At 34.8% G+C, this 19324-nt stretch overlaps 2 protein-coding genes across 3 annotated transcripts; one reads left to right on the top strand and one right to left on the bottom strand.

Moving 5' to 3' along the window:
• Positions 1-3719: 3719 nt before the first annotated feature.
• LOC145616504 (uncharacterized) lies at positions 3720-6861 on the bottom strand. The gene is made up of 5 exons (XM_081671240.1): positions 6756-6861; positions 5571-5595; positions 4670-4744; positions 4397-4501; positions 3720-4158 (listed from the first exon to the last, which is right to left on the bottom strand). Exons 2-5 carry the CDS (start codon positions 5586-5588, stop codon positions 4042-4044), a joined length of 315 nt encoding a protein of 104 aa, XP_081527366.1. The 5' UTR covers positions 5589-5595; positions 6756-6861; the 3' UTR covers positions 3720-4041.
• A 2139-nt stretch (positions 6862-9000) lies between these two features.
• Positions 9001-18597, top strand: LOC145617882 (putative hexosyltransferase MUCI70). 2 transcript variants are annotated; one of them, XM_081672638.1, is made up of 12 exons: positions 9001-9138; positions 9486-9759; positions 11105-11191; positions 13283-13372; positions 13534-13623; positions 14406-14761; positions 16023-16234; positions 16325-16581; positions 16863-17041; positions 17915-18016; positions 18143-18202; positions 18298-18597. In XM_081672638.1, exons 2-10 carry the CDS (start codon positions 9549-9551, stop codon positions 17984-17986), a joined length of 1554 nt encoding a protein of 517 aa, XP_081528764.1. In that variant the 5' UTR covers positions 9001-9138; positions 9486-9548; the 3' UTR covers positions 17987-18016; positions 18143-18202; positions 18298-18597. The 2 variants fall into 2 exon arrangements, with proteins under 2 accessions (XP_081528764.1, XP_081528766.1); XM_081672640.1 differs by lacking the exons at positions 17915-18016; positions 18143-18202; positions 18298-18597 and having other exon boundaries at positions 16325-16411; positions 16863-17004.
• Positions 18598-19324: the final 727 nt, after the last annotated feature.

The raw sequence follows: 19324 nt of genomic DNA, 5'->3' as shown, positions 1-19324 counted from the left end.
ACCAAATTATAAGAGTATTTTAAACAACCCCTTTATTCCTCTTTTTCACCTCCACATTTCTTTCTTTCTCTTTCCTCACCTTCTCTTTCTCTCTCCTCTCAAATTGTTCAGTATACATCATCAACTTCACGCCATTGATTTTAAAGAAATTAAGCTCAACTTCTAATCAACTATGGCATCTCTGTATTATGCTCATATCACCATCACCTTCGTGCCATTAAAAACTGTAAGAGTTTATAGGTACTACACAGCGGAAATAATATGAATCATATTCAATTAAGCACCTAATCCCAAGAATCACATGCATAGCACACAAGACACATAATCATACCTTTGAAGCCTGAATTCCACGTAGCTATTCGACAGACAAATCAGGGAGAGAATCGAGCCCCAAGTGTTGCTCCTCTACTTAGTCCACGAGATTCGAACGAGTCGTCCACCAATACTAGATTGGTCGTGTGATTGAGGAAAACCGCGATCACCACCTTTACGGACAACCGACCACCGCACGAACCACCACCACCACGAGACACCACCGGCGCCCCGAGGAGGAGGAGAGAGACGTGAGAAAGAGGACTTTGAGAGGGGTTGGGTTTTGTGTTTGCTAATTAGGGTTGGATCAATAGGTCAGTTAATTGCTTTTTCGCAAACCTGGGCACCTAGTCTATTTATAATCTCATTATAACTAGACTAAGGCACGAAGCCCAAAACACCTTCTAATCCTTCATATGGCCGGCCACCTAGAGTGATGAGGCCCATGATTGGTCTCGTCCTTTAATGCTCTATTTAGCCCATTTGTGTGACCTTATAGGATCCGTCCAATTGGGCTTTGGCCTATTTTACTAGTCCAAAGATCGTTAGTACCTCTAGCTATGGCAAAACGACGACCCAAATGAATGAACTTAATTATCTCCATAATTTGATCCATTTATATATCTAGTAATTGCACACGACGAAGACATAACCCCTTCAAGCGTCTTCGAGCTCCAATTGACGACGATTATGTTTGGCATCAACAACATTGTCATTAACATCATTGTTATTAACTTTGCAACATCAATAACAAAGAAATCAAGCTCAAGTTTCAGACCAATTATTTTATTTTCGAGTTCTACTCAACGACGATTATGGTCGCCCTTTCCGGACTTCCAGAGAAATTGAAAGATTTCGGCGATTGAAAATGAGTTTAATGAGTTTTTAGTATGTGATGAAACTATATTTCGCCACCAAAGAACATACTACAAACGCGGAAAGATTTCGCCATTGATTCACTGTGTTTATTCCTTAACTAACCATCTTTACGAGATTGGTAGCTTCGACTTAATCTGAATCATTATAACTGTTGATTATAGTTTGTACTATAAGTTTGTAGTATGTTATTTCCGCGTTTAAATAACACAAAAAATTATATTAAAAATTTTCATACGTTAACAAATTACGTGATAAAACTATCATTTCACATAGTTGACATACATAAATTTATGTGTTTTTATATGAAGTATATGTTAGATTACTTATCATTTTTATATCATCTTTCTCATATTAAATAAGTCAATGTTAAATAAATCATTTTTTAAATATTTTTTGTCAATTGAAAATTTGATCCATAACTTTGACCCCAAATGCTTTCGGCATAATTCAATCAGAGGATTCAAGTAATGTGTAGGAACGTTTTGCCGCTTGCTCAGTAAGTTCGTTCGTTAGTTTAGCAAATCACTGAGATATGAGCTTTGCAATCCATCGAGATCATTCGCCATTTTAGTTCAACCAAAAAACAGATATTACGACAGAATGTGAGGTTGATGAAAGGTTAGAGAGAAAATGAGGTCAAGAAAAAGATTTGTTTGTTTTGTTGACATGGATCAGACAATAAACCATTCACAACGCATTTCTTGAGGCGTAATTCTCTATTTGACTTGTTCCGTACATGTACACCAAAATAAAATAATGTAGAGGAGCACCCTTAAAAATAATGTAAATTAATAACAAATAAATAATAAACTTGCTCGGTAGAAACTTGCAATACAAGATAATCATTCTCAATATGCACACAATCAATAACAATTTAATATCAAATAATGAAATTAATAACAAATTAATATCAAGTTAGAAAATATATTAATAAAATAGCACGTTAGAATCATAAACTAGTGTATAGTCCGGGTGTTGTCCCGGGTTGCTAATTTTTTTTTAGTTATGCAATTGTTAATTTTTTAAAAAGACAATTGATAGGTTATACGTGTTTTCAATACATTTGAAGTATAACATAAATGGATATAACTTTGTGTGCAAGATAATAACAAGTGACAATTACTTAAGGTTGTTCTGTTCAGTTCAATTCAGCTCCTAATTTCCTTCTCTCACAAATATTCATTTCAGCTCTATTCAATCCAGGTCAGTTCAGCTCCAATCAATTCAATTCAGTTCAGCTTAGCTCAATTCAGTAAATGCGAACAGACCCTTAGATGGTAAAACAATGACTTTTATTCTTATAGGTTATGTGTTCGAAACTTCGAACATATTCATCCATATATTTTGTTAAAATTTAGTTCAGGATCTACTACAAAAAAATGTCCATATAGAAACGAAATTCTAGCGACGGAATTTTATCTGTTTCTAAATTAGAGACGAAATCAAAAAATCCGTCTCTGAATTATTTTAGAGACGGAATTTATAAATCTGTTTCTAAATTAGAGACGACATTAGCTAAATTCTGCAACGGATTTGAAAATCCGTCTCTAAATTAGATTCGGATTTTTTTTTGTTGCTAAATTAGCAACGGATTTTTTTTCCGTTGCTGAATCTAGCAACGGATTTATTTTCCATTGCTAAATTTAGAGACGGATTTTTTTTTTTTCCGTTGCTAAGTTAGCAACGGATTTTTTTTTTCCGTTGCTAAGTTAGAGACGGAATTTTTTTTTTCCCGTTGCTAATATGAGCGGTGGATTTTTGATTCCATCTCTAAATAATTTTTGAAACTAATTATGTAAAATATTACATTAGAGACGACTTAAGTAAGTTAAATTCATCTCTAAATTGGAAACGGATTTTCAATCCGTCTCTAAACTAGAAACGGATTTATAAATCCGTCTCTAAGTTAGAGACGGATTCGAAAATCCGTTTCTAAATTAGAGACGGATTTTAAATTCCGTTTCTAAACTAGAAACAGATTTTAAATTCCGTCTCTAATATTTCTTTCATTTATTATCAATTATGTGCCTAAAAGTAAACAAATAATATTTGGTATAGTTGGTAAGAGTTTCACTATTTGACATTAAGGTCACGGGTTCGACTCCTACCAACAACAATTGTGCGTTCCATGGGCAATGCATGTAGCTGAAAAAAAAAGGAAGTAGAAATCAACGTTAGACTTTGAAATTCCAACGTAACAAATAAAAAACTACCTACTTCACTATTAAGTGTACAGTTATGGGAAGAGAAGATATGGCTCGTTGACAAGGTCAACGGGGGTGAAAGAACTATGGTGTGTACTGTGTAATGAAATCACCTTTACTGTTTTTCACTGACTGTCCCTGTTACTTTCAAACTTGCAATTTAATTTTGACCTAGATTACTTGAAAATTTTAGGACATGGAAAACTTAAACAATTTTGTCAATGGCTAAAACATAATAATAGGTTGACAACAATCAGTAGAATTACTTGGATATTTGACACAAGTTCTACATTTCAAATTATTAACAGTTAACTGTGCATCCGATACTGCAAATCAAGATAAAGTGACATAATATGTATGTGACCAAAGCAAAGATAATTCGGGAGACAATCAGATTTCTACCCTTGAGTCTAACTAAAGCAACTCAGACATACTAATTGACCATACTTCAATGTAATCCCGGCACAGTTGACACCATTATCCAGCGACCAATCTCACGAGAATAAAGGCTACATCAATTCAGAACATATTTCTGTCCAACATAAGTTCCACACTTTCACTAATCTATTACTACTCTCGGATTACATTGGCATAAAAGGGGCCATCTGCAGAATCAGCCACTCACGCGAATCAGGTGACTGCGAAATTACTTTGGATTCCTTAAGACAATGATAACTGAGTCTCCTCGAAGGAACATCTTGCTAATGAACCTGTCCTTGTTCACTGGCTGTGCCTTTTTCTTCCCTTTTCCAGTCTTCGGGGTCTGCAACATGCCAACAAGAAATTACATTAATGTCACAGCACGTGAAAAGCCATTAGATAGATAACTTTGCTCCCATAAATAAATTTGACAGTTATGTAGTATTACTGGGTAAAATCACATACACAGTTATATGAAGTAGGGAGATAACATTCGCAGGTTCTGTTCTCAGGACCTAATACTAAGTGTTTTTTAATCAAGGGGCGAAGGGGGAAGGGAAGTGTAGATAGTTAAGACAAACCTCAGTCCACATCTCCCTGACATTTTCAAGAACCATATTGCAGTGACGATCAAAAGCTCTCACACGTCCAAACAATTTTCTGTTGTTTCGGCAATTGATAAGAACCTGAAGAGGTAAATCAGAAGATTTAAATACCACCAGAGCAAATTGCGATATAAAGGGATGTGTAAACAAGCTCCTCTTACTAGGTAATATTTTGGAATATGAAAGCAATTGAGAAGGGAGTGTACAATATGAAAGCAATATGAAAGCAATAAAGTAGTTATCTAGTACCTGCGTGTTATTCTTGACACTCATCATAAGTACAGATAGTGGACCAGTATTAAACTCCTCTTCCTCATTCTTTCCCTAGCAAAAGTTATCAAACAATACAATTGTTCATTAGCTTGAGTGTAGAAGTAACATAATCAGTTAACACACTTAACAGAAGACGGATTAGACAGGCCATCTATAGCATAGTCCATGCAGAAGCCATTTAATATAGTCCAATATATTCCAGGTGCACCTTATTATAACACCTTAGCACAGAAGAGTGAGCACATTATCTAAAACTACATGCAAAGCACCTTCTAAGTCACAACAATATTAATACTGATTTAACAAATTTACAGTTATATACATTTCATTTCCAACTTGAACCAACATTTATCTACTCCGCAAATTCCTCTTGCAGTCCATCTAACATACAGTTTATAGCTTTATACCCCCCTATTATTATTTTCAAATTGTTGTATTCCCAGAAGCTTGCAGGAGTTTATACAACAGAATTCCACTGTAGCAATGCATCTCAAAAAAACAAAAAACTACAATGTATTCCTTGCGCTATTAGGTAGCACTCTCTTCACTGGAATGGTATTAATCTTATGTACTTATAAGCCCTAAAAGTTTCTAAATTGACCTTAAAAGCCTTGAGCAGTTAAACTTATCATTATATGGAGTGATTGGACCTAAATCTACCTTTTCATTTCATATTAGACCTGAAATTATAGTATCTTATCAGCCTGGAATTTATTTCAAAACTAAATTGACCCAAAACGACCAAAACCACTAGCACAATTTGGAAAGAGCATAATTAAATAACTATGTTAGATAATTGAAAGAATAACATGGAACAATTAATTACTAGTCACAGAGCACTTAAGAATTAAAATATGCAGAAGTATTTAGAACTTACTGGAACATCTTCTTCCATTGTTAGACTGCAAATGAAACAAACAAACAAACAATAAAAAAGTATTAGTAAAACAGGATACACTAGGAAGTACTGCATAGATATAAAAAATACGAAATACGTAGAACACCTTGGCTCACAAGCTACGACAATACCAATTACCCTAACCATCATGTCACCTACACCATGTTACTCAGTCTAATACTACGTACACAAACACCTATAATGGAGACATGACAAAATACAGGAAGCCTTCCGCAGATCACAAATACGAAATATGTAGTACACCTTGGCTCACAAGCTACAACAATACCAATTACCCTAACCATCATGTCACCTACACCATGTTACTCAGTCTAATACTATGTACACAAACACCTATAATGGAGACATGATAATATACAGGAAGCCTTCCGCAGATCACAGAAAACGCAACTGAAGACATAATCCACTGGTAACAAAGATTGATTTGATGAAGGGTAGACCTTAACAAACACTAGACATTTTTGCACATACTATCTTTATTCGTCGTGTAACTAAAAGCACTCTAGCCTTATTTATAATAATTGTATAGCTTTATATTAGCTCTATTCTATCACTTTAGAACGCTATTCAAGTTCATTGCTCACAAATAGCACGACTCGTCAATCTAATATCAGTGACAAAGCCAAACGCTGATTACAACTTTTACCATCAACCATCCAACAAAACCCATTTGTATCAATTGACCTAGCATGTAGAAACAGTTGTCATTTATGCAAAAATAGATGAAATTCTCATACAAAATACAATTTAAGCCTCAATTAACAACAAAAAACTACTACGCAATCAAACTTCGAGCAAAACAACTAGGGTTACTAATCGAGCAAACTCAGCTCATCACACTTGAATTCAAACTTGAGCCATGACTCTTTACCTAAATTTGCCCTAAATCTCAGCTTGAATTCAAAAGCTTATCATCTAATTTTATAGTTGAATCCTAACATTAAAGGATTGTGCAATACATTAGCAATCAAATTTGATTAAATTAACAAATAAAGCTCATAATTTTGATATGTTATTCAATTAACAAGGTTCTAGCACCACAATCGCTGTATTTAGTTGAGATTTTCGAACCCCAGACTTGACAAATTAAACCCTAGATTGTGAAATTGATATGATAATTACAACAAGAAACCAACAACTTACCTCTGAGAACAGATAATTTGTAATGGAGAACGTCAAGTGCGATGTTGAGTTCGCTTCAATGGAGAACTGAGAGAGAGAGAGAGAAAATGGAGCAATTCAATATAAAACCCTAACCTGTTCAGTAATATATGGGTCAGATCCGTCCAAACAAAAAAATATGGGTCAAATCCGTCCAATAAATAAATGGGCCGACTCTTGATACGATCACAAATTGTTGTCTACACCCTGGAGGCCTGGACTTAGCAGACTTGCCTGCACCCCCACTCCCTTCTTAATCACGTATCTTAATTGTTTTTCGGTTTTGAATTACCTACTGTATAACTAGTTAGTGACCTGAGGTTACACATTTGTGTTGTTGGTTTATTTTGGGTTGGCTTATACATTTGTGTCGTTGGCTTTTGGGTTGTTGGCTTATAGGCTTTATACATTTTGGGTTCCTGATTGATATATAATTCATATTAGCTATTAAAATAAACATATCAGCCAATTAATATTTTATATCAGTCAACATTCAAGACATATCACTATATCAGACATTTATAAATACGCATAAGTCAACAAAAGGAATATATCAGCCAACAAAAGATATGTATCAGCTAACAAGATGAGTATATCAACCAACAAAGGATGCATATTAGCCAACAAATGGATGAAATCAGCAAACAAAAACAACAGGTAAGCCAACAAAATAAACATATCAGCTAACAAAATGAAACATATAAGCCAACAACTAAAATATACATATCAGCCAACAAAATGAATATATCAGCCAATTAAAGAAACATGTAAGCCAAATTACATATGATATCAGCCAACAAAAGGAAAGAAAAAATAAATAAATAAAAACTCAGCCAACACAAAAACCATATCAGTCAACAAATAAAACATATCAGCCCACGAGTAAAATATATCAGTCAAGTCTCCCGCACCAAATAGTTCGTGCGTCCATACGCACGCAATACCTTCTCTAAATTTATAATGACATGGGGCATCGCCCGGGCCAATAACTAGTTTGCATATAATGACCTAAGACATCACCTGAGCCAAAAGCTAGTTTTTATTTCATGATTTGATTACTCTTTTAAACTGTTAAATTCTATCTAGAGTATCTATGAACTACGATTCATAAGTAGTATTTTATGACTTTATAAATATAATTGATTAAAGTCGATCATGGTCTTGACTATGTAGGCGGTAGGCCATAGGTAGAGTTGTAAAGAATAAGAAGTAAGTTATAGATTCATACTCTATAGATGATTGACATGAGCGCATGGACTGGCCAATAAAAGGGTTGGTTTAGCATGACATAAAGGCCTAGTGTGACACAACCCACCACAACCTTTGTTTGGGCACCCAAAGACATGTGAGTGGGTCACGAATCATGCGTGTCATCGTTTTCAAATTTTTGGCTCAAATTCTATATACAGGAGCACGACGAGTGGACTTACTTAGTTTTGACCACTTTACTTAAGTAAATTATTAGGGAGGGGGTGTTTGGTTGGTACGATGGTCGGTGACACGTACGCTGATCATGAACTATGTTTACGCAAAATCTCGATGACCAATATGACTTTTTAGTATGCTCTTAACTTGACTCACTTTATCACATGAAATGGAGGTATGATAGACCTGGTCGTGCTTAGCTTTAACTAGAAGTTTCATGTCCGGAACATTTGACGTGTTTTAGCAAACAAGCTCAATTTATTTCTTTGATGAACATTAAGTGTTTATCTAATGACAAAGTCGTGATTGTTGTTACGAGTATCATTTACCCAAATCTATAATCTATCTATAATATTACTCGATGAAGTCCGTGCGATGCACGGTTTGTTTGATTTTTTTAAAATAATATTTTAAGGTACTAAATTTTGTTATATATTTAGATAAAATTTCTAATATTAAAAGATAATATATAATATTTAATTAATTTAAAGTTAAAAATTTTATTCGCCAATTTTGCCTATGTGGCATTTGAATTATTTAATTCTAAAAGAAATTTATGATCTCTTATTTAATTGCTACAACAAAAATTTATAATCCTACATGGCGCGCTAACCCGTTAAGAAAATTAAATCTTACGTGCTCTTCAAAAACTCGGGAAAAAAATTCACCTTTATATATATACAAGTACAAGTATATATTAGATTCCGTTAGGTTTACCGTTTTTTAACGATAGGTGGTAAAAAACAATCTTTCTGTTTTTCTATTGTTTTTTTAAGCAAACTTGAATTTTCTCTAAGGAGTAGGAAATCGTTCAAGTTTTTTGGTATCTACACTCGATTTTCAAGTTCCAACATCACCGACTCTTCTGCTCCCTCGAACTTGAAAAAGTGCCCGCTTTCATCCTCCTTTTACCCCCACTTTCTCAGATCTTTCACTACAGGTATATTTTCTTCTTGATTGATATCCTACTTCCATCAGAATTTACAGATTAATGCAATTTGATTAATGGGTTCTTAAAAATTCAATCTTTTATTTATCCCTTTTCTTTAATTTGAATTGGGTAGTACTATTTGTTGATTGTGTTCAATTATTAATCCAATTACGCTCAATTATAGATTAAATTCTCAAATATTGTTTATGGGTAGTGACTGTTACCGGTATTTATGAAGGTGGTAATTTCATTGAGCTAGAATTGATAGCATAAATTATAGGTTAGTCAGTTAGTGTAATACGAATTTCTTGGTTTTTGATTTTACCCACATTTGCAAATGCAATGATATATTGCAGATATGAGGATGGTTTTATGTCAAGATGAATGTGCCCTGTGAGAATGCATCCTTATAGGGTAAAATGGCAAGTATACACCAAAGAGGAGATGTTATTGTTAGTGTGGGTTCCAAGGCTAATGAAAAAGGTGATGCTGTCGTCCCTCTTCGAGTTGCTCGTAGGCCTAGGAGGTTCGGTTCGATTAGTCGACAAAGACTCTCGGTTTGGTTGTTGTTTATTGGAGCTGTGTTCTTCATGTACATGACATTTTTCAGTGTTAAAGTGCACTTTCATGGTGAGAATTTGTGTTCCTGATCCATATCATGCATATTTTTTTTTTTTAAAAATAAAGTCATTTAAGTATAAGAATGTATTAGCATCCGGCACGACATTGTAGATATGTATATACAAGTACATGATAATAGTTTAATTCCTTTGATTTGGTCGTTTGTTCTTTTGAATTTGGCTTGGTTTATTTATTTCTAAGCTTAGTATGGAAGAATAGTGGAAAGTGTGTGTGCTTGTGGGGGGGGGGGGGGGGGGGGGGGAGAGGTGGGGGGGGATTAAAGATTTAAAGAGTTAAGTGTTTGTAAACTTTGGCTCGGAATGGAAAATATCATGAATGAACTAGCTAGATAGCACTCATATCAGTCCTGTCATCTTCTTCAGAAAAATGGATTCCAGTTTCTTATTTCGCTGTACACAAACACATCGAATTTTTTATTTTGAAATTTAAGGCATAAATGTTCTTCCTTACACACCTACCCACCCAATTGTCCTAGCTCTTACCTTCTATTGGGTCTATCCGTCTATCATCCTTTGGAGTTTATAAGAATGTAAAAAATAGTGGAATCTTAAATGGTCCAATCTGGTTTATATTGAACCAAAAGGTAAGAATAGAGGGAGAAGACAAAAAAAAAAAAAAATGGAAATTATTGAGGGCTGGAGTGCTGGAATGGAGTGAAATATTTTGTTGTTGTCAAGTGCAACTCAAAATTTTTTGTTTGATTCCACCTTTCCCCTTCTTGTTGGTCTAAATGAGTTCTTTCTGAATCGGTTCTGGTCCGAATGAGTTCCACTTTTTGTCTGAACCGGTTTTGATTTGCCCCGTCCAATTTTGTATTATATGGATCAATGAGTTTGTGAGTACTCAGCAGGCATTTAGTAGATTAGTCAAAGGAATGCTCTCCTTGTAGGTTGTCAACAGTACCATATGAGGAGATGACTAGGGGAATGAATTGGATAAGAGCATTGTAATTTTCTATCTGTTAGTGAATTTCTATATAATTTTTAAAAGACCAATGTACCATAAATTGAGGCATCCTTGGTAGGAAGTCTTTCAAGTCTTTTTTTAATGATCTTAAAATTAATTAAATGCTTTGATAGCCTTTGCATAGTCATCTTTCTAATCTAATGGTGTTGAAGTCTTTTAATGCTAGCCATTAGTATGTGGGTGATCAATTTGTATCCCTGCCGCTTGTTTCTTAATTGCATTTTGCTCAATCTATATCCTTGGTTCAAGCTTGATGGCTTATGGGCAGAATAAGAATTTCTTATGCATAGGTAGTTAGGATTTCCATTGTATTCTTGAGCACTTTGTAAGTCATCTTAAATTCTTAATGATGGTATATACTTTTTAGGTGAGAAGGAAATTGGCATGTCGTCTTTATTCAGTGTGCCAAAAAGAGGCCTTGAGGGTTATATTACCCAAACGAGTTCTGCAACACGTAAGTGTTTTTCTCTTTTGATTTGTTGTTAGAGGATGGAATAAGAATTCTTGTGCATAGATGGTTAGTATATTTATTGTATTCTAGGAAGCAATTTGTATGTCCTTTGTAAGGTTTTGTAGTTAAAGTGTACTTTCATGGTGAGAATATGTGTTTCTGATCCATATAATGCATCATTTTTAAGAATGAAGTCATTTAAGTATAATAATTCATTTGTTTCCGGCACGACATAGTAGAAATATATATACAAGTATATGTTTTTTAGTCAGTTAAATCCGAAGTATATGTTTTTAAGACAGTTCAATTCCTTTGATTTGGTTGTTTGTTCTTTTGAAGTTGGCTTGATTAATGTATTTCTAAGCTTAGTATGAACGAGGTCTACTTTTTTGCCTAATCGGTTTGATTTACTCCTAATTTTGTATTCTATGGATCAATGAGGTTCTGGTTGTGAGTATTCAGCAGGCATTTTGTAGATAAGTCAAAGAAATGCTCTTCTTGGAGGATGTCAATAGTAGTATATAAGGAGAAAACTGTGGGAAGGAATCGGAGAAGAGAATTGTAATTGTCTATCTGTTACTGAGATGCCAATTTCTGTTAAATTTTTGGTAACTAACATATCATAATTGGAGGCATCCATGGTAGGAAGTCAATATTTCTTTTATTTAGTGATCTTAAAGTTAATAAAATGATGTGTAGTCATTAGATGCTATGATTTCCTTTGCATGTTCATCCCTCTAATCTAACGGTGTTGAAGTATTAAATCTTTTAATGGTAACCATTAGTATGTTTGGGATCAACCATATCCTTGCCACTTGTTTCTTTATCGCCCTATACTCAATCTATATCCTTGCTTTAATCTTGATGGCTATGGGCAGTAGGGGTGTTCAAATCCGGGTACCCGGGTTTTCGGGTACCCGAAAACCCGGGTACCCGGAGATTCGGGTAGTTGAGAATTTGTCCCATGTCCCGACCCGAATATCTCGGGTACCCGGGTTCCGGGTACCCGAATTATTCGGGTCGGGACATAGGGTACCCGGATTTTTTTTTATTTTTTTTTAAAAAATAACTTTTTACTTAAATTTATGTATTTATCTTGCTGTAATTCAATGGAGAAAAAAAATCAAGCAAAACGGATACCACGAATTCCATGAACAATGAAGAATATAGTCATAGACAAATGCAATACCAAGAATTCAACGAAATACACTACGAATTTAGTCCAATTACCACAATAATACTATCAATTGGATTACATAAATTCAAATCTACCACAAATTACAACAACATTAAAAATACCCCTAAAAATACCACAGATCCGTGAAGGCTTAAACTGAGATTGAGTCGCTTAAAGCCTTGAACTTGCGTGAACTCGTGAAGGCTTGAATGAAGACAGATCCGTGAAGGCTTGAATGAAGGCAGATATGTGGAGGCTTGAACTCGCATGAACCCTAATTTGCAAAAACCATCTGATTACATTTATTGTACCCGTATTTCTTATGAATCTAACCATTTGATTGCATTATAGCTAGTTTACTTTGGAGCAGATTAGAGAGAGGAAGAGAGGAAGATTTGTGAAGACGAAGTAGATCAGAGAGAGGAAGAGAGATGAAGCAGAGAGAGAAAGAGAGGAAGAGAGAGAGAGAGAGAGAGGGGAAGAGAGAGAGAGCGGCAGAGGGGGGTGAGATTGTGAGAAATGAAAACCCTAATGGGTTGGGCTAAAGTTTGAGGGGGGTTTGGTTTTTTTTTTTTATATTAATTTATTTTCGGGAAACGGGTACCCGGGTTTTACAAAACGCGGCCCATGTCCCGACCCGGATAATATGTATTTTTCCCGGGTCGGGTACCCGTCCCGAAAAAAAAAGCTTTTTTCCCAAAACTTCCCATCGGGTATTTACCGGGTCATCGGGAAATCGGGTCAGGACAATCGGGTCGGGTTTTTTTGAACACCCCTAATGGGCAGAATAAGAAATTCTTATGCATAGTTAGTAAGGAATCTTAGGATATTCGTTGTATTCTTGAGCACTTTGTAAGTCGTCTTTAAAGTTTAGTAGGTAACGTTAAAAGATCATAATGATTGTATATAATTTGTAGGTGAGAAGGAAAATGGCACGCCGTCTTTATTCAGTGTGCCAAAAAGAGGCCTTGAGGGTTATATTAACCAAAGAACAAGTTCCCCAACAAGTAAGTGATTTTCTCTATTGATTAATTGTTAGAGGATGGAATAAGAATTCTTATTTATAGATGGTTAATTTATTTACTGTATTCTAGGAAGCACTTTGTATGTCATCTGGAAGGTTTTGTAGTTAATGTTTTATAATCTTCATGAGGTATTTCATTTGTAGGTGGGAAGGAAGATGTCATATCATCTGTCTTCAGTGTGCCAAAAAGAGGCACTGAGAGCAATATAAATCCTAAAAGAAGGTCTCCTAAGCGTAAGTATTATTTTGTGTTTCTTTATTGATTGTTGTTTAAAGGTTCATGACAGCTCATGTATAAATATTTAAGTGAACAACTGAACATAGATTGAGCTAGATTTTGAGACTGATTAATATGTCAGCCTAGCTTAAGCAAAGGGAGTGCTTAACTAATATTATCTTCACAGGCTCATTAATTGTCTTGTTTATTTATGCCCATTAATTATATTAATTTTTATGTTAGCAGTTAGCCCATGTGTTTGTTAGTCATTTCACTTGTTTGTCGGTCTTCCCTTTCTATTAGTCCTTTAAATTTTGCTTAGAAATAGATTGACAGCTTAAGCAAAGGGAGTGCTTAGAAATCATTTTGTGAATTGTGAGGAATTAGGTTGAGAGAATTTTAACCTCAAGTTACTAAGAGAGTGATAACCTAAAGTTATCAAGGAGAGTAATAGCCTAAAGCTATTACCTATCACCTTTGTATCAAATCTGCCATTATTAATCAAATTCCAAGCTTTCATCTTATAATCCATATAATATACAAATCTGAAAATCAGTCTATTACAACTTGTCACAATTTAACTCAAATTTCAATATATGATTGACATATCTGCGTATATTCATCCCAAATAAATGGTAAGCCTGTGTTCTACGATGGGTCAAAAAACAGGGGTGTTCCTTAGAGTTGTCAAGAACTTTGGACATCATATATAATGGATCAGATTATCTTTGCCTTTTTTTTTTCTTTTCTTTTTTTTCTTTCCTCCTTCGCCTTTTCTCAAACTGCCAAAAACTTCCAGATTATCCTTGTGAAATTGAATTGGCAAAGTCTGTTGAGTATATTTTGGAGCCCAAGGACTATCTAAACTTCACACATTTTGAAGTGGACTATGTGGAAAAAGAAGAGGAATCTTTGATGGCGAGCACGTACAAACTCAGATTTGCTGGTCATCAGACTCTAGAAGCACGGGAAAGGTCGTTTCATGCTATAAATCAATCTCTGCACTGTGGTTTTGTAAAGGGGCCTAATGGGATGGGAAGTACTGGATTTGATTTGGACGAGAAGGATAAGAAGTTTATGAAGTCATGTGTTGTTGTTGTGTCATCTTGCATTTTTGGGAGTTCTGATTTTCTAAGACGACCAACAAGTAGATTGGTGAGTTATTATTATTATTATTATTTTTTTTCAGAATTTCTTGTGCTATCATATGTTATTTCTCTCTCAATTTTATACTGGCTGTATGTTATTACTAGTGAGGCTCTTGCTTGTTCTATTGGCTATACCGTATATTTTTTATTTTCTAGTCAGGCTGTTTTCTCCCTACCTCCCCCCCCCCCCCCCCCCCCCCCTGAAGGTTATGTATTTCCCCATTCGTCTGTTACCAAGAATGGGGATATGTAAAGCCTTTGGGAATGGTAGGGGGAGGAAATGGAGGGGAATTAGGAAAGCCCACTTTGAGGAAAAATTCATTAAGGGAAAGAGTTGGGAAGGGAAAATAATATTAAATGGAACAAGCAGTCAAGCACTTTCAAAGGGTAAGGGAAGTCATAAATCTCGTATTGTCTTTTATGAGACCCTGGAAGTGAGTCATATCCCTTGAATTTTTATGGAAGTCAAGCATTTGGTTCCGAATTTTAGAACCACATGGTGATAAAGTTCCTACTATAGGAAAAGAAGCTGGATTAAGACGGATAAGTTTTGAATACTTTTTTTAGTCATTAATTGCAGTTTTTTAGCTGTAGCCTGTAGGCTAATTTGGAATTCTGGATTGCTTAGCCTGCATTTATATTGTAAACAGACTTCATTGAAGATTATAGCCTTATATATGTAGCAGTGTAGCAATAGTGTTAGAATCCAACCCTCCTTTCCATGTTAGATGCTTTTTAGGACTTTTCTTCTAAGAATTCTATGTTTTAGAGGAAATTATTGTGTTTAATACTTTAATCCATGGATTTTTTTAAAATTCCAAAATAAAGCTCATTAGGCTGTGATGATTAATGAATGAGAATCATTAGTTCCTACCCCGTGTTTCCTAATAATAATACTTGTGCTGCATTGTTAGGTCATTATAATTATTGTGTTGCCATTCGTTTTAAAGCATTCCAACTCAATTAAGTATTGCAACTCGATGTTCTCGACACCTGCTTGTGTTGCTATGTGCACACTTTTCTGCATAGATTTTGCAGTCTTGCACCCTAGCTGACAGAAAGGCAAGAGTGTGCCACATGATCTGATGTCCAAACACTTAAACCGTGACAACCATGGTGATGTGTTGAGCTTCTTAGCTACGCATATGTATTGGAGTAATAGAGGATATCCTCCATGTACTGTGGTTTTTTATTAGGCTCTCTTAAAGATAGTATGATTTGTTATATTGATGCTGTAGAGGTAACATGTGGAAATATGCTTGTTACAGATCAGTGAATATTCAAAGACACATGTCTGCTTTGTTATGTTCTTGGATGAGGAAACACTACAGAAACTGTTATCAGAAGGAAATGTTCCTGATGACAGGGGATTCATAGGTTTATGGAGAATAGTAGTAGTTAAAAATTTGCCATATGAAGACATGCGGAGAACTGGTAAGGTGCCAAAGCTCCTAGCTCATCGTCTATTCCCATCTTCTAGGTAGGTTACCTCATGCCAGTTGTTAAATCGACTAGTTTATGTCGTTTCATCAGTAGAGTCTGTTAACACAATTTTTTTGCTGCTGTGTAGGTATTCTATTTGGCTTGATAGCAAGATGCGGCTTAATGCTGATCCTTTGTTGATCCTGGAGTACTTCCTATGGCGAACAAAATCAGAGTATGCCATCTCGAAACATTATGATCGCCAATGTGTTTGGGAGGAGGTGCTCCAAAATAAGCGTCTTAATAAGTATAATCACACTGCCATTGATGAGCAGTTTCAGTTTTACCAGTCTGATGGGCTAACCAAGTTTAATTCATCTGATCCACATATTCCTCTTCCAAGTAGTGGGTGCTAATATCTTTATTCTTAACATTAATGCTTTACTCCCTTTGTCCCTAAATATTTTCACATTTCCTTTTATTGGATGTACCAAAATAGACTTCATACTCCTATTTCAAGTAACTTTTTCCTATCCATACATTAATCCATTTTTTTTGTCTCTGTTGCGACAATTTCTTTCAATCCCCCCCCCCCCTTTCTTTTCCTTTTTCTTTTCATTTTTTTTTCCCTCTTTATCCACTACTGAATTCATTAAATCTAACAACTATTCTTACCGTCTGTGCAGATGTGCCTGAAGGTTCCTTAATTATCAGAGCCCACACACCTATGTCAAATCTCTTCTCGTGCCTCTGGTTTAATGAAGTTGATCGTTTCACTTCCCGTGATCAACTGAGTTTTGCATATACCTTTTTGAAATTGAAGCAGTCGAATCCTGATATACCATTTTTTCTTAATATGTTCAAGGTCAGTAGTTAATATTAGATCAGATTGCATTCTTTCAGCATGCTTGCATAATACTTTGTCACTCTACTGTGATGAAAAATACATGTAGATATTTTCAGGCTGTAACTGAATGGAACAGAATATGAAAGTTCAAAATAAATCGTGTTTGATGCTAGTCCGTCTATTTCTGTCTATCCACCCCTCTGGTCTTTCAGTTTGGTTCTCATATACTCCATTATCAGCTGGAAGCTGTAAGGCTATCAGTGTTACCCTGTATTTCATCGCTGTATGGTTGGTTATGCCAAACTGCCAATTTTATTTTTGGTGGTAATAACGATGAAATTTCTCCTTGACATGATCTGCATCCCCAAAATATCCTTGCTAGAGTTGCTACTGCCTTAGTAATAACACCAGTCGTTCCTTTTGCTTGCCAGTGACTGTATTGTTACCTTTCTCACCTAATCAGGAAACCTCATGATCAATGAACTTTTAGATCAAAGCAATTATCCACTCTTGTGATGGTTTGGCTCCAACAAATCTCTTAGTAATGAACTTTTCGGCAGTCCTTCCTTTTCTCTCTCTTCTTTCTCTTTGGTGTTAGCTTGTTATGTTTTCCCCAAATCAACTTATTAGTTATGGGATTGTGCTTGCCAGCTTCATTTGGTTGTTTCTCGCAACATCATATGGGATACATGACAGATTTTGGTAGCAGTTTGTTGTAGTGCTATTTTGCATCTTTATTTTGGCGGCGATGCATTTTGATCCTGTTAAAATAACTTTTATTGCAAGACATGTTAATGACTTGTGCTGTTTAGTCTTACCAATCATGCAGTTTATCGCTTACGAGACACAGAAGATTTCTAACCCAATATTTGTTTTTGATTTTTTTCAAAGGATTGTGAGCGTAGAGCATTGGTAAAATTATTTCGCCATAGGGAAGGTCTATCTCCTCCACCTCCACCTTGATCAATGCTTGGTTCATGCAATTTTGTCGTGGTATGTATATATCACTTTTATTATTTTTTGTCATGGTATGTATATATCACTAATTTCTGGAGAAGAAATATATATATGTCTAGGTTACTAAATGATCATGTTGTGATCCTGTTTTGGTTAATGCAGAAAATCCTTAATGATAGATCTGAACCTTGTGAAGAGATATTTACATGTTGATCGTCCCAGGTTCGTTATATACGTGCTTTATACTGTGTATTTTCATACTGATATTTTCTCCTGCATATTTCATGATCTTAAATGGATGTTTTCTTATTTTTCAGAAGCTATATTCTACAACACCAATTGAATCTTTACTCAAGAGGAGGTCAAAATTATCGATTTTGGGTGAGATTAACACCATGATGTTGGAGTAATCTGTTAATAGGTTGTTATTAGTGATTTTAGAGAGATTTTTCTTTTCTTTTTTAAATCCATTTTTACTCTTGTATATGATACTCAATATAGATGAATCCGTATTTTAGTTATTCATTGTAATAGCCTATATACTGAAACCTAATTATATTGGAAAAGAATGAATAAAGTTTATAGTAATTGCACAAAAATAAATCGTGCTTGGGGTTGGAGAGAACATTGCTGTATTTTTGCCTTGAGGTTTCCTGGTATTTTCTTCCAATGGTGTGAAGTTAACTAATCTTGCTTTTCAGGTATTTTCTGGTATTGGTTCTTAGATCAGTATGTTAACTTTCGAAGGATCGATCATTTGTTTAAAATTGCAGTGGATTGCAAATCAATGAAAATTACATGTTTAAACTTGATCATTTGTAACTGTAGTGGGTTCAATATTAATCATTGGTGTACATGTTTAGCTTGATCATTTGAAGTGGATGGACAACTGGACAAGTGGCATTTTTGAGGATAACTTTGGTTTTTGTCTATAAGATAACCGCCAAAGTTTATAGTATTATAATGCTTAAGTCCCGTGTCATGCACAGTAAGTCTAATTTTTTTTTTTTAAAAAAATAATTATATTCCACAAATAAAGTTTGATAAAACATATAATCCAAATATATATATATTAATAGACAAAGCAATAAATAATCTAAAAAATGAATTTTTTAGTCTGCCCGAACTCAAGAATTTTTCAAGCGGGGCTTGATTAGGTCTTGGCCATATTAGTGAATACTTATTTATAAAGCATTTTTAATAAACATCAAAAATCTATCGAATAACAAACTTAAATCTCCACTAAAACTATTAGCAAAAGTGCAAACATACACAAAATTACAATAATATATCACCTTTATATCTAAAAAATCATGTGTTAAATACAACATTTATTTTATAGCT

This window comes from Chenopodium album, chromosome 26, assembly GCF_948465745.1.
Source record: "Chenopodium album chromosome 26, dcCheAlbu1.1, whole genome shotgun sequence".
Taxonomy (NCBI): Eukaryota; Viridiplantae; Streptophyta; class Magnoliopsida; order Caryophyllales; family Amaranthaceae; genus Chenopodium; species Chenopodium album.
The sequence above is the reverse complement of the archived record's forward strand: the minus strand, read 5'-3'. Positions and strand labels throughout refer to the sequence as shown.

Coding starts and splice junctions, on each gene's coding strand:
- LOC145616504 (XM_081671240.1), bottom strand. Junction 4,502..4,669: donor GTGTCAAGAATAACACGCAG/GTACTAGATAAC, acceptor TTACCTCTTCAG/GTTCTTATCAATTGCCGAAA. Junction 4,159..4,396: donor TCAGGGAGATGTGGACTGAG/GTTTGTCTTAAC, acceptor GGCATGTTGCAG/ACCCCGAAGACTGGAAAAGG.
- LOC145617882 (XM_081672638.1), top strand. CDS start 9,549: ATGGCAAGTATACACCAAAGAGGAGATGTTATTGTTAGTGTGGGTTCC. Junction 9,760..11,104: donor TGTTAAAGTGCACTTTCATG/GTGAGAATTTGT, acceptor TATACTTTTTAG/GTGAGAAGGAAATTGGCATG. Junction 17,042..17,914: donor TTTTTCTTAATATGTTCAAG/GTCAGTAGTTAA, acceptor TTTTTTTCAAAG/GATTGTGAGCGTAGAGCATT.